Consider the following 14055-nt stretch of genomic DNA (forward strand, 5'->3'; position numbering starts at 1 on the left):
CGGCGAGCGGCGGCTCAGGTACGCGGGCTGGGAGGGCCCGCGGCGGGCTTCGGTGGGCCGGCGCGGGTGCGGCGAAGTGGGCGCGGGCGCGGAGGCGACGTGGCGAGGCGCAGTTGGCTCCAGCGACAATGGAGGCGACGTGGCAGCACCGGATTGGATCAGGTGAGGTGGCTGGTGGACGCGACCGGCGGACACGGACGTGTCCGGCGGCGCGGGGTGGAAGAAGGCTAGGGTTTCGTCCGGGATTTGAAGAGGGTTGCACATATTTATACCTAGAAGGAGGTGGGAGCCAAAAAAGGTGTAGTTTTCGGCCACACGATCATGATCCGACGGCGGAGGACACGGAAGGGGTTTGGAAGGGTTATTGGACCATTTTGGAGGGGTGTTGGGCTGCAACACACACGAGGCCTTTACGGTTCCCCGGATAACCGTTGGAGTATCAAACGGACTCCAAATGGCACGAAACTTGACAGGCGGTCTACCGGTGGTGTACCAAGGCCGCTTGGCAAATCTCGGTCCATTCCAAGAAAGTTTAACACCCGCTCACGAAAAGAGACAAAAGGGGGCGCCGGAGGACGTAGGAGTGTCGGATTGCAAAACGGACAACGGGGAAAATGCTCGGATGCATGAGACGAACACGTATGCAAATGAGATGCACATGATGACATGATATGGAATGCATGACATGGACAAAATGCAAAATGAAGACAAAACCCAACCACGAAGGAATCTCATAACTTAACGCCGAAAATGGCAAGAGTTGGAGTACAAATATGGCAGGTTATATCCGGGGCGTTACACTCAGGTTTGCTCTATACTTAATATCATGACGGAGGCTATTAACTATAAATACTTGGGGTTGCCAGCTAAGGTTTGCATACAAGCGATTGTTTTCAATACTTGATTGATCGGTTGATCCTGAGGCTCACAGGATGGAAAGAAAAATGTTGTCTTCAGCTGGTAACGAAGCGCTTATTAAATCTGTTGCACATGCAATACCAACCTACGCGATGCCTGTCTTTAAAATTCCTAAGAAAAATTGCAAAGGAATCACGGATGTGATATCTCATTTTTGGTGGAGTGATGATGCATCACACAAAAGAAAGATTTGAATGGTGGAAAATGTGTATACCTAAGAAAAAAGAAAAAAAATGAGGCATAAGTTTCTGGGTATTCACTATTTTAACCTTGCACTACTGGCAAAACAGGCATGGTGGCTCATTGATAATGCTGACTCCTTGTGTGCATTAATTCTCAAAGCAAAATATTATCCTGAGGGTGATCTTATGAACGTTCAATTGAAAAAGAAGGCTTCTTGATCAAAGAAGATGGCATGGAAAAAATAATTCCGCTTCCGAGTCGCTCCTGCGGGCGACTCCGGAAGCCAACCCTAGCGCCGCCTCTTCTCCCATGCCCCGGCCTTCCTCCCCTTGCCGTCGCCGGTGGCATCGTCAGCCAAAGGCCGCGTGGCATAGGCGGCGGCGAGGCAACTTTCTCCCGTGCGCTGGAGGTGTACGCCGCGGGGCGCGACCTTCCGCATCGACGACATGGGTCGTCGGGCCCTCCCCGGGCCCTGCCCCTTCCCCCGGTGGCCTGACACCCCGGTGGTGCTGCTCCCCCTTCCTGAGGCGACTCCCGGGGTTCCATGGTTGGGGGACTCGCTGGCGGCGGATCTGGTTCCCCTAGCCTAGATCCGAGTGGTCGGGCGGCGGCGGGCGTGGGTAGCGGCGGCGACCTAGCTAAGGCAGTGGCTGGGCGGCTGGCGGCCAGGCCGCTCCTTTGGGGTGGCGGGGGCACTGTGAGTCTATGGCCGGGGGGTGGGTTGCGACTTCGACGGCGCGACGCAGTTGTTGTAGGGCGGCTTGGGGCTGCCCCTCGGGGTCCCGCGTGGATGTGGGCTGCCTCGGCGTGGTGGTGGCTCATGGCGGCGGTGTGGGTCATTCCGCGGCGGCAGTTGGACTTCTCCGGTGTCGGGCCGTCGGTGAGCGGCTTGTGTCGTCCTTCGATGCCTCTCGTCATCGTCCGGGCACTACCTTCATCGAAGGGCCGACCCTCTCCCGACTGCGGTCCATTGCTCGTCTCGCGCCCGATGCTGCGAGACCGTACTCGTCTCATGCCCGACAGCAGGACCGAGCTTGTCTCGGGCCCGGTGCAGTAGACGGGTTGATGGAGGCTAGTTTTTGCCGGCCTTTTGGGTCTCGGCGCTGGGGGGCCTCCCAGTGGTGTGAAAGGGGGGCCTTTTCACTCGTCTCTTTGGTTGGGGTAGTGGCGGATCTCGGTTGACGTGGTGTCAAGGTCTTGGATGCCGGGGCGACGACCCTGGTGGTGGTAGTATGGTGCTCATGGGCAGAGCCCGTGGCTTAGTGATGCCCGGTGACCATGTCCGTGTGGGCGACATGGTAGACAGGGTGTGGCGTTCGGTGGCGGTGAGTGTTGGTCGGGATGAAAACCTGTTCTATCTTCTGACGGACCGGCGGCGGCGAAACTCGTTCCCTTCTTGAGGGCGTCATCGCGGCCCTCACTGTCCGTCGTGTTTCTCTAGGGGAAACTCTGACCCTTGGGTCAGGCGGTGGCGGCATTCCGGTGTCGTTCCCTTTCTGAAGGCACCGCCTTGAAGCCTACAGTTCGTCATATGCGGCTTCATCTCTTCGCGGTGGCGTGTTCACAACTGAGGACCCCGGTTGCTCTTGTAGTGCTGGGGGTGGTGTTGCTGCGCTCAGCGCCTATGTATACTGCCTTGGGTGTGCGCGTGTGTTATGGTGGCGTGAGTTTGTACCGGTTTGTATCGTTGCTTTATATATAAAGCGGGGCTTAAGCCGCTTTTTATACATGATAGAGTATAATGTTTTGGAGAGTGGGTGATGGACAAAAAAAAGAGATTTGAGAGTAGAGGTAGTCAACTTCTATCCCGCGTTTCAGACGTCATTGATCCCTCTTCTGGAGATTGGGATACAGATCTGGTGAATCAGACTTCTTGCCATGTTGATGCTCAAAGAATACTTGCAATTCCTCTACCTGTACATGAGGTGTCAGATTTCTTGGCTTGAAATTTGTCAAAAACAGGAGCTTTCGTGGTTCAGTCCGCCTATGATGCTGTTTGGGAGCACCACTTTGGGAATAATCTACATGCTACTACTAGTAGTAGCTCATCATCACCAAATACGAAGTGGGGTTTTTTATGGAGCCTCCAGTGCCCATCGAAAATCAAAATTTCCATATGGAGAGTGGTATAGAGTGCCATTCCCTGTTGTACGATATTAGCTGATCTACTCCCTCCGTTTCAAAATAGATGACCCAACTTTGTACTAACTTGGTACAAAGTTGGGTCATCTATTTTGGAACGGAGGGAGTACGTGTTAAAATCAAGGCCGAATGTCCTTCCTGCAAATTAGGTCCAGAAACTATTCAACACCTACTGTTTGAATGCCCGATGGCCACGGAAGTTTGGAAACTGTTGGGGTATCATGATGAAATAATGAAGGCACTCGAGTCAAACAGGGCGGGTGAGATGACTCTGGAATATTTGCTTAGTGTTCCGAATAGTAAACAGGGCGGGCGCTTTTTTCTATAACCTTTCCGGGCGTATCCTAGAGAGCAACATGGACGGCCAACTGCTGTTGAGAGACAGGCTCCGTTTTCGCGGAAGGGTTACCCAGGCAGAGGACATGCTCTCCGTCTAGAGAAGAACGACTTTAACTACACGCATGTACACATAAATACACATGCATCACATCAGCAATTCAAACTTGTACACAGGTCTGTACGCGTACCCCACACTGCTGCTACTACTACGTACTGTACATACATAGATAATCAGATATGCAGTTAGAGCTATACTCTGCCTAGCGCTATATGGCTGCATGCATGCTATGCTACGCACCGCGATCCTTCCTGAAGGCGTCGCGGAGGACCTGCATGTCGGCGACCACCCTGTCGCCGCGGCGCTTGATCACGTAGAACTCGCACAGCGCGCGGCCGGCGACCCTCCACACGAAGCCGCACCTCTCGACACGCCTCCCTTCGTCGTCGCTCCGGCACCGCGCCGCGTGCTCGTACACCAGCTGGTAGATCGCGCAGGCCTCCCTGTAGACGGCGAACGGGTGCTTCTGGCTCTCTTCCAGCTCCGCCGCGTCGTACAGCATCTGCATTGCAGCCCAACCCAGTTCTCACGAGCCAGTCAGGGAATGCATATGATGTTCTCATCTCGCGAAAAAAAAAATGCATATGATGTTCTCACGAGTTTGTTAGCCAGCAGTGGACTGGTCCACGCTTTACCTGCTTGTATTTTTGGTCCAGCTCCCGGAACCTCGCCTTCTTCTCTTCTTTAGAGATTGGGCGATTACTGTCCAATAGCAATGTGCTCGCTCTCCGATACTCGTCGTAACGGAGACCCCACGTGTTGAGTTCTTCGGCTACTACTTCCTCGGTGAAGCATGTCAGTGGAGTTATATCTGAAGAAGAACAGAATGGAGACGGCGAACAAGACGAACGGCATGATGATAGAGTGTATATATACAAAACTTATGGAGTATCAGAGTCTAAAATTTTACCACATTGCTGATGATAGTTGGCATGAAAGTGCTAAATGATCTTACCTTATTCCTAACCAGATTATAAGCTTTATTAATTTATGTTCCCAGCTTAACTCCTAGCACAGCCATGGCTAGGGTGCATCTTTCTCACCCAAACAGACACAACTGGAAATGCATAAACAGCCTAGAAACTAATGGATAGGGACTAAAACCATCGGATTCCCACCGCTGTGAATTAATCAGATAGAGATATCTAACTGTTGTAGCTGTATAACAAACTATGCAACTTTAATGATATTTTTTTTCTATGCATGTACTAACCAAGAATTACCATGAAAGAGATCTTCTCCCTATTCTCTCTACTCCGCATACCTGGACTCGGGTGAGTTTCTGCCCCAGCACAGCACTACTGAAAGCCCAGAGGTGCGCATCTTCACCCTACAGCCTATACAGAAGTTTGCAAAACGCCTGCCTGGTCACTACTTATCCTCGATAGTCCTATTGTAATGCATCAAACTACGTCAGCAATGGTGTTATGCTAAATCCAGAATTTCCATAACTCATAGTGGCCTGATGACCAGGATTCATCTCTGCTTGAAACTGCCTAATTGCTTGACAGAGATACTTTCAGCACTTGCAAATTCAGTGCAACCAAGGCACGTAGGAGCAAAAGAGAGGTCAGCTGTATACTGGAAACTGGCAACCACCAAACCTAGTTAGGTAAAAATTAATATCATCGGAACACATCAGACATGCATCACAACGGCCCAAAGATTCCACTATCGTGTTGCCAGTTGATTGAGCCTAAATTTGATTTTCTAGCAAATCAAGGAACTAATGGTGAACAGACATTATAAAATTACATATAATCTCTCAAAAGCTATCAGCTCAGCACAAATGCCCCTAGTCTGGCTACTGTGCGATTATATAATTGTACTATAAGTTCCACATTTTTTTCCTCTGCAACCGTTGCAGATTGTACATATATAACACATGATCAGTAAAAATCAGTTTCAAATGAGAAACATATATGCTAGCTAAATAAGAGGTTATATAGAGAAACCAACTAGAAATATCAACTTACTGATTGGGTGAACTGCTTCAGGCTGATGCGACTTTGCTAAATCATAGATTTTGCCCAGCACTGATGTGGAAATGTAGGGAGGTGTAAACCCTTTCCCTTCCATAAAGTGCGGATATACTTCAACCTTCAGATGACGAGGCATAGTGATCTATTTGGAAGATGGATGAAGAAAGAATGTTTAGCTGAAGTACAATGTAGAGTATGTAATATACATTTTGTTGCAAATCAAAATGAAACTATTAAGAAAGACGGTTAACGTCCTGGTGATGAAAGCATACAAAGAATCATCCACTGTATGCAGGTTTTTTATGTAACCTACACCGTCACTCTACCTGGATCATCACATATCCAGTCACCAATATTAGCTAAAAGTACACTAGTAAATTGCATCGGTGTTTGATTAACTTTGTGTTGTGTTGTGATTTGAGTTGAGTTGTCATTGTAAGATACCTCCTGCATAGGCCTCTGGGTCCTTTATATAGACGTCTTCTCTTAGAAGAGTAAGCTGTGATCTTTCTTTGATTTGATTGGGTTTAGATGGAGCCAACTAAGGGAAAATCTCCTTATAGTTGGTTTAAGTGCCAAATCCATAAGGAACATGACATATCCATGCCAAGTCTTTCCCTGTTACGACAGGATAGGTGTGTTCCAGACCCCCCTGGGCCACATGTACAGATACGTCATCATCATACGCATTGCACAGTACTAGCTCTGTCCTGGTTTATTGGTCCCCTTAGTAGTTTGTATCCAATTTTGACCAACGATTTAATTAACAAAATGTTAATGCATGTCACAAAAAATAGTATCATTGGAAACTATGTTCAAATGCGAATCCAACGATATAATTTTTTATGACATGCATTGACCTTTTGTCAGTTAAATGTATGGTCAAATTTTGACACAAAAAAAGAAGAGGACCAATAAACCAGGACGGAAGTAGTATTTATATAGAATTTTTCTACCATACATCATCCACGAGTTCATATCATGGTTGTGAAGAAGGGTAGCAGTAGTAGGGGTTAAAAAATTATAGAGGATAGGGATTAGCAACTGGAAGGGAGGGTTGTTACATTCTTTTTCTTAATCCCAAATACTAGCTACCTTTTTTATAGAGGGCTTTGATCAATTTCCTTATATCCCGACTCAAGTACTCAACTAAAGAAATAATTGCACTGGAACACAATTAAAGTCCATCCTTACTAACTCATCACCACTAATTCCATAACACATAACGTTTTTGGATGTTTAATCCCATACCAGCAGGTGAACAGTAAAAATCACAGTAACTATAGTGTATCAACACAGGATTTCAAACCTTGTTCCCACTTTTCGGGGCATCCAGAGCCTCATAGTAAATGTCAACCAATTCAAGCATCTTAGCCTTTATCGACTCCCATTCTTTTTTGTCTTCTTGAACTTCACATGTCAGTAGCCGATCCATATATACCAGCCAACAATCTGCAGCTGCACCCAGCACATAACTGAAGGAAGGAAAAATCTCAAACAACGTTAGTCCACATAACTTGCATAGCTCATATATAATACAGGGTCTACAAAATGGTCATGGCAAAACTAGGAAATTACTACATGCTGAGCAGATGTAATATCAAAATATATGTGATGTTATCTGTAAATAAATAACCAATACTTTTTTTACTGGACACTGTAAATATAGGACATAATATTTTGAAACGGTAGCATATGTCAACATTGTTCCTTTTCTCTTAATAAATTTATCTATAACTAGAACTTAATGTATGATTATGATGTAAAGTTCTTAATAACAATGATCTTGGTCCAAGAAGGTATGATCAATATGTGGTAGAATCTTATTGTTAAGCTTCATGCACTAGCCAACGCAACCATAAGTCTGAACTGATAGAAAGGGCTAGGCAATCCATGTATACACTTCAACACCCCCTCTCACATGTGACGCGGGAAGTCAACACGTGAATAGACTCAGAGGTATGGCTCAAGAGGCCTATACGTGGACATAAGAGGGGGCGGCAGCAATTTTTGAATAAACTGCGAAAACCAGGACTTGAACACAAAACCTTAGGCTGTGATACCATGTTAAGCTTCATACACTAGCCAACGCAACCAAAAGTCCGAACTAATGGAAAGGGCTAGGTAATCCACATATACACTTCAACACTTATTAATCATAATTGACTTCATTATAGATGTACACATGTCGATTTGTACGATCTTCACCACAAGACCTGGATCCTGTCAGTTTATGTCCAGACTTGGTAAATGAGACAACCATTGTATATTAAAAATACAGTTTAGGTAACTCGAACAATACATTTTAGGTATTTTGGCCTTAAATTATGACGCCTCGAAATTTCGATGGCCTTTCAATGTCAAGACGCTCTGCGGGCTTACATGCATAACAGAAATAGCAGAGTTAAGTGCCCATGCAAAAAAATTAAGGATTACGAGTAAATAATACCTCGGTGTAAACCTAGTTCTAAAAAATTCACGGAATAAAATGTGTTCTAGCTTGGATTCATCATAATCCTGAGGCTTCTCTTGTTTAGCCTTCCTTGGAGGGCTTCTTGGATCCCATGGTTCCGATGGTTTGAAGTACTTCAGTAACTGAAAAGGTCATTTTAATGATAGTTACAATTCTGCGCAGAGTATGATGTCATACCAAAAGTCCAAAACAATTTGGTGCCAAATGTATTGAGTATCATGCACCACCCAAAAGCTCAACATTTATACTTCAACACTCTCCCTCAAGTCGGACTCTCTGATGCCTAAGACAATAAGACGTGAACTGCAAGTGGGCTGTATGTTCTGTCGAAAGAAATATACGAGTCAAGTCTTGAACTCAAGACCTCTTGGCTTTGATACCATATTGAGAACCAACCAGTACAGCCAAAAGCTCATGGTGACGGGAAAAGATGGGCAGTTTACTTGACAAAATGATGCTTCAAAGATACACTAAAAATTCTGAAAACACAAGGCAAGGTATTTTATATTTTAGAACAAAAAAGGTAACCCTGAAGGACACAAAATCTAATTTGTATCATTAACCGAGTTAAAAGAAGTCAAGACATTTGGATCAAATGTACCTTTCTGTTAAAAATACCAGGAAAGATTATAGGAAATGAGTGGTAAATATAGGCTATATCCTGAATGATGCAACTTTCAAAAACAATATTAGCTATTTGATGTTATATTTATCCACTAGATGGTAACGTTTAAATATCATTGTTTTATTTTGAAGTGAGAACAAATATGCATTTTACATAATTTGCAGAAACCCTGTATAAATAAAATCAGCAATGCGTGTAGTAAGTAGGAACGGAATTCAACTTGCAGAAACCCTGTGTAAATAAAATCAGCAACGCATCCCAAATTCCATGTTCTAGGAATAGATGAAATATATACTCCCTAATAAACTAGTGTGCAATATGCTCCAAAGGATTATGTTTGTTAGCAAGGATAGCAAAAATAAACAGTTCACTGCAACATGTCAGAAACAATAACCAACCTGTGGGTTTCTCGAGACCCAGTACATATCACCATCAAAATCACCACCTGCCATCTCATCAGCTAGAGATCGTGGTCCAGAAACAGGAAAAAGAATAGCATACTTGGAATCTCCCACGAAATCCTGTATAGCCTCACTATATGTAGCTGTCAAGACATGTATATCACCAAAATGCAGCCCAGGATGTCTGTAGACAAGAACCTCTCCAGAAATGGGGCCATGGTCCCTGTTTGATGAGACATGATTAGTAATAAAAGGAACAGACGAACACTTCAACCTTCTAAATCCCTTCAAAAGGATGGTATGGTCTATAATTAAATCTAGAACATTACCAAAGTCTAGAAGTCTGTTATGATCGACATATTAGGGGCTTAGCCCAGTTAGTTGTGGCTCAGTTTATCTTATCGTTATTAGGGGCTTAGCCCAATTATCTTATTAGGAGGATTATATAAACTCGTGTAAGGACCCGTCTTGGGATTAAGCAAGAAGCAATCATATTTGCTCGGCTTCCTTAGGGAGTCGGGAGACCTAACCCTAGCCGCCGCCCCTGCTCTCTCTCCCTCTCGCGCGCGCACACGCAACGATGGCGCCCCAGCGCCAGCGACCACGCCTTCCTCCACGCCATCCCTCCTTCCACCCCTACAACCTGAGACCACACCCTGGTAGGGATCCGGTTCCTACCAAAGTCCCACATATTTTGTGCCCTGGCAATATGTAATTAGTCACACATACTTAATCCAGCATGAAAACATATCATCCACAAGATCAGACCATGCATTTATTAAAACCATGTTCTGACCAGTCTAAATAAAAAAGGTACATCCTGAAGTTGTTGCTTCCTTGTCAGACATTCTCCTTGCAGGGCAGGATGATCATCAAACTATTGAAGGACTTGAAAAAAATCAAATTGATGTACGAAGTGTGTTCTTTAATGCATTCATGAAACAAAAGCAGAAACCTCTAGTCCATATGAAGGTGCATAGTTGCATACACCAACTAGTTCACCTAAAAGCTTAAGCTAGATGATAAAGAACAGTGAGCAACATACTTACAGTCACACTCATGTCTAGGCTCCTTCAAGCCTAAGATATGGACTAGAGTGAAGTCAGTGAACTGCAATTATAGTTCTTAAAGCTTGGTTACTAAGGATTTGAACTAACACCTCTTGATCCTGGTCCTGGTACACGTTGAGTTGCAAGCACCAGTTCATCCAAAATATTATTATTTTTTATGGGAGAGGGGGTGGGTGTGGAAAGGTCATCCAAAAGTCTAAGCTGACCAGAAAAGGTGAGCAATATACCAATACTTAAAGTCTAAGCTCAATTTCAATGCATTATCTAACGACTCACTGGTTTACAAACAGAAACAGAATAATGTTTAAGTTCTGCATTCCCCTTCTACAACAAATTGTAACATGAGAAACAGATCCAGAGAAACCAATATCCTGTTTATGTAAAATTATAAGATTATGGCAGTCGGAAAAATTGAAAAGCATAAGGAAGAGATAAAGGAAAGGCCGAGCAATAGAAAGGATATGGTGGGTTACTGGACCACTTACAATATCACACAGACTTCATGGGGCTTTAGTGTCCCTGTAGGATCTGTTGTGCCCATCAGATAATAACACTGATTGACAGGGAGCCTGCCTTGTTTGAATCCTTCTCTTTCCTCTTTGGTCATTGTAGTAAGCTGGTCCTGTAAGTATGCCTCATCTTCTGGTCGAATTCCAGAAAGGATCATCCGTGCAGACATTAAATCATCCATGTCACCGTGGTTAAATGCAACTGTAAGAGGGATCACATTAATAGAAATTGCAAGTAAATGCATAACTGCCACTAGGTAAATGCATACTTGAGATGTTAAAAGTAACAAATTCCTAAACATCAAAGAAATGCAGCATATCCCATATTTATAGCAAAATGCAGCATAAATACATGCTCTATTCATGATATTTCAAATTAACCTTCAAGGGAATCTCTAGTTTTATGGCGAGCTTTCTCAACATCTTTTAGTGCCTTCCCTAGGAGCTCCATAAAACAATCCGCTGGAACCCCTCCATATTGAAGCAGCGTGATTAAAAACCTTGATGTCAATGCCCTTTTGGGTCGGTTGCTGGAAAAATGTTGTGAAGTGCCAACAAAAGGCAAGAATTTCATTAGCTGTAGAGAATGCTCAAGAAAAATTTCTCAATATTTATCAAAACCGTAGCACTACCACTACAAAGAAATTAACTCTGTGACTTCAGCTACCAAACTGATTCACAGAAAGCTTAATCAGTTAGTTAAGCGTGGGTGACCTTAATAATACTATAAAATTGAAGACAAAACATGTACCAAGTAAAGAACTGCCTTTCACAATTTTATGGGAACTTTCCCAGTTCTTGCTAAACCAAAGTAGTTGAATGATCGCATCTAAAATTCTAAATTATGGCCTATGCAAGATATCCCCCCTACTCATACTTAAATCCAGTAAATGCATATCCAGGTTACTTACCTCGTTGAAACAATTTCCAGTGAGTTGAAGGAGTGCCCACCTGATAAACTAGGATCTGAGTTTACTTTTATCATTGATGGTCGTACATGGATAGTCCTTTCAGGAAGCTGCAATACATAAGAAATATATTCTTAAAAAATGGTAAGAAAAGTTCAAAATTTGACCGACATAAAGTGAACAAAAATGATATAAAAGAAAACCAATAATTGATGTGATTGCTCAATTATATTACTAGTATTGGATTCTCAGGCTGTCAATAACTCATGGTATTGTATAAGTTGTGGGCCAGAAGAATTGAACGTGCGGAAAAAGGTACCACCAATAAAATGGCAAATAGGAAAGATAGGAAATGAAGGTAATGTTTCCATGCAACCATTTGTTCACTGGAACTGCTAATTTGCTAAGAGCATGGCTAATAGTATAGCCAGTTGATGGCCATATGATGCTGTCATGTTTTATAGACATCATACATAGTCATTCATATGATGAAGTTGGCTATTATACTAGTCCTTCGTTACACCCTCTCGCGTTCTCTTTCTCCATATTTATTACATTTGCCTAGGAGCACGTGTAGAGGTGAGCTCTTGCATGAGAAACCACTCCCCTCATTTTTTTTCTTGTCTTTCTCCTCCATATAGACAAAAGTGTCGCGTAAGCGGGCTATAAGCACCTTATTATACTTGCTCTAAACGATAACACTCCAACAACAATAAATTCAAGCCATCCATGATAAATATATACCTTTCTAACAACAAGAAGGGTTCCCTTTACAGCAAGTCCATTATAGAACATACGGACCTGCATAAGAAGAGGCTAGAGAGAGGAAGGGGAAGAGCAATACACTGCTTAGTTATCTAATGGAGCATTTGAAAAATAACTGAGAAAAGATCATGATATTGTTTACTCCACAGATTACATGATCATCGATGTCAAATTGATCCTCCTTTGAATCCACACTATCCTGTGTAAGTTATAACATAGAATTGAATAATAGTACCAAAATAATTAATAATAAAACTAAAAAGTGAAAAGCAGAGTTAGCTAGAAATAGCAAGCAACAATTTTGATAATTATTAGCTATTTCCAAAACATGATTTTTGGGGTAACGTTAACCACTAACACCTATTTGTTAGTAGAGTCCACAAATTTCTCATCTCGTCTTAAATCTGTCGTTCTTTTAAACAATAATGTGATGGACTTGATGTTGTAGCATGATATATTGCAAGTTTGCAACCAATGGTACGTATGGTGTATCACAATCTACGGATGATGTGTTTGCTGATCTAACATGGTCGACATGCCAGGTTCTTTAAGTTCAGTATGAGATTAAACAAGCAGAGGGACACAATCATCTACTCCCTCCGTTCCGAATTACTTGTCGCAGGTATGGATGTATCTAGATGTATTTTAGTTCTAGATACATCCATTTCTGCGACGAGTAATTTGGAACGGAGGGAGTAGGATCTAGTGGAGACAGTCTTATCAAAGTACAGAACGTGATGTTCCACTACTAACACAAATGTCCATATTATTAAGCTCATTAGGATGTGTGCCATATTATTAAGCTCATTAGGGTGAAAAGTCGAGTGTCGTCCAACTCATAATGGATGCTTTAAGTGAGTTGCAAAGTAAAATAAGGTACCACCAATCTTTCACAACTGAGAGAACAGTTGGTGTGACCGATGATATTGGGTGCCAGTGAGCTTCCACTATAATCAGTGCCCGAGTGCAGAATGCATTCTATGGAAGAACCTAAAGCATAGCATGGTGAAACAGCTAAAAGCTTCAAACGGCGCTGATTCAAAATTCAACTATGTGTCAACTTTGTATTACTAAAAGGAGCTGGGCCATGTGTGTATCCAAGTTTTCTTTTGGCATATCAAAATTTGCCCAAATGACTTATCATTATCTTCACAAAACCATAACCTTCAGAGACCTGATATATAGTTCAAATATGGTAAGTGAGAAATAAAAAAAAATCATATTTTCTGACAAGATGCACAATGGGGTGTTGAAATATATTGCCCGCCTCTCTCCATCAGTTCAGACTTTTGGAGCAACTGGCCGGAGCATGAATTCAATATGGGGGACAGGGAAGCACACACTCACATCATGTATCCTCAAAAGGTTCCCCTTAAATACATATGTAGGGCATTTCTTAGCTAAATCTTCTGATATTAGGCCAGTCCCGTCAGTGTGGATCAAAGCCTCCCTATGCTTGAGAACAATGTTTCCGTATTTATCCTGAAATATTTCATTGAGTATACAAGATAACAATATATTCTAGTAGCAAGCCAAAACATCAAAGGAACGAGATAGTAACCTTGCAAGGTACATCATCAACAATTACAACGTCAATTTTTGATAGGTCTTCACCATCGAGTAGTGTAATAGTTTTGGACAATACCAAACCAAACCTGTCATTCCCATAAACCAACTATATA

The 14055-nt window shown here is 43.2% G+C and overlaps 1 protein-coding gene across 6 annotated transcripts in view; it reads right to left on the bottom strand.

The window, feature by feature from the left end:
• Nucleotides 1-3681: 3681 nt before the first annotated feature.
• Nucleotides 3682-14055, bottom strand: part of LOC123060583 (probable RNA-dependent RNA polymerase 3) — a 20303-nt gene continuing 9929 nt past the window's right edge. For 3 of the 6 annotated variants that reach the window (XR_006428036.1, XR_006428034.1, XR_006428037.1), the window contains 3 exons: nucleotides 13721-13855; nucleotides 12353-12572; nucleotides 11614-11718 (listed from right to left, as the gene is read on the bottom strand). Coding sequence is in view for 2 of the 6 variants with exons in the window: in XM_044483356.1 (XP_044339291.1) it covers nucleotides 3873-4142; nucleotides 4276-4451; nucleotides 5617-5764; nucleotides 6932-7097; nucleotides 8072-8217; nucleotides 9119-9344; nucleotides 10677-10902; nucleotides 11082-11230; nucleotides 11612-11718; nucleotides 12353-12415 (1677 nt within the window). In the remaining 4 variants the exon portion in view is untranslated. Of the gene's footprint in view, nucleotides 4143-4275; nucleotides 4452-5616; nucleotides 5765-6931; nucleotides 7098-8071; nucleotides 8218-9118; nucleotides 9345-10676; nucleotides 10903-11081; nucleotides 11231-11611; nucleotides 11719-12352; nucleotides 12573-12595; nucleotides 13856-14055 lie in introns of those variants that run through there. The other 3 variants (XM_044483356.1, XR_006428035.1, XM_044483355.1) reach the window with 3 other exon arrangements.

This window comes from Triticum aestivum, chromosome 3A (genome assembly GCF_018294505.1).
Source record: "Triticum aestivum cultivar Chinese Spring chromosome 3A, IWGSC CS RefSeq v2.1, whole genome shotgun sequence".
In the NCBI taxonomy this organism is placed as follows: domain Eukaryota; kingdom Viridiplantae; phylum Streptophyta; class Magnoliopsida; order Poales; family Poaceae; genus Triticum; species Triticum aestivum.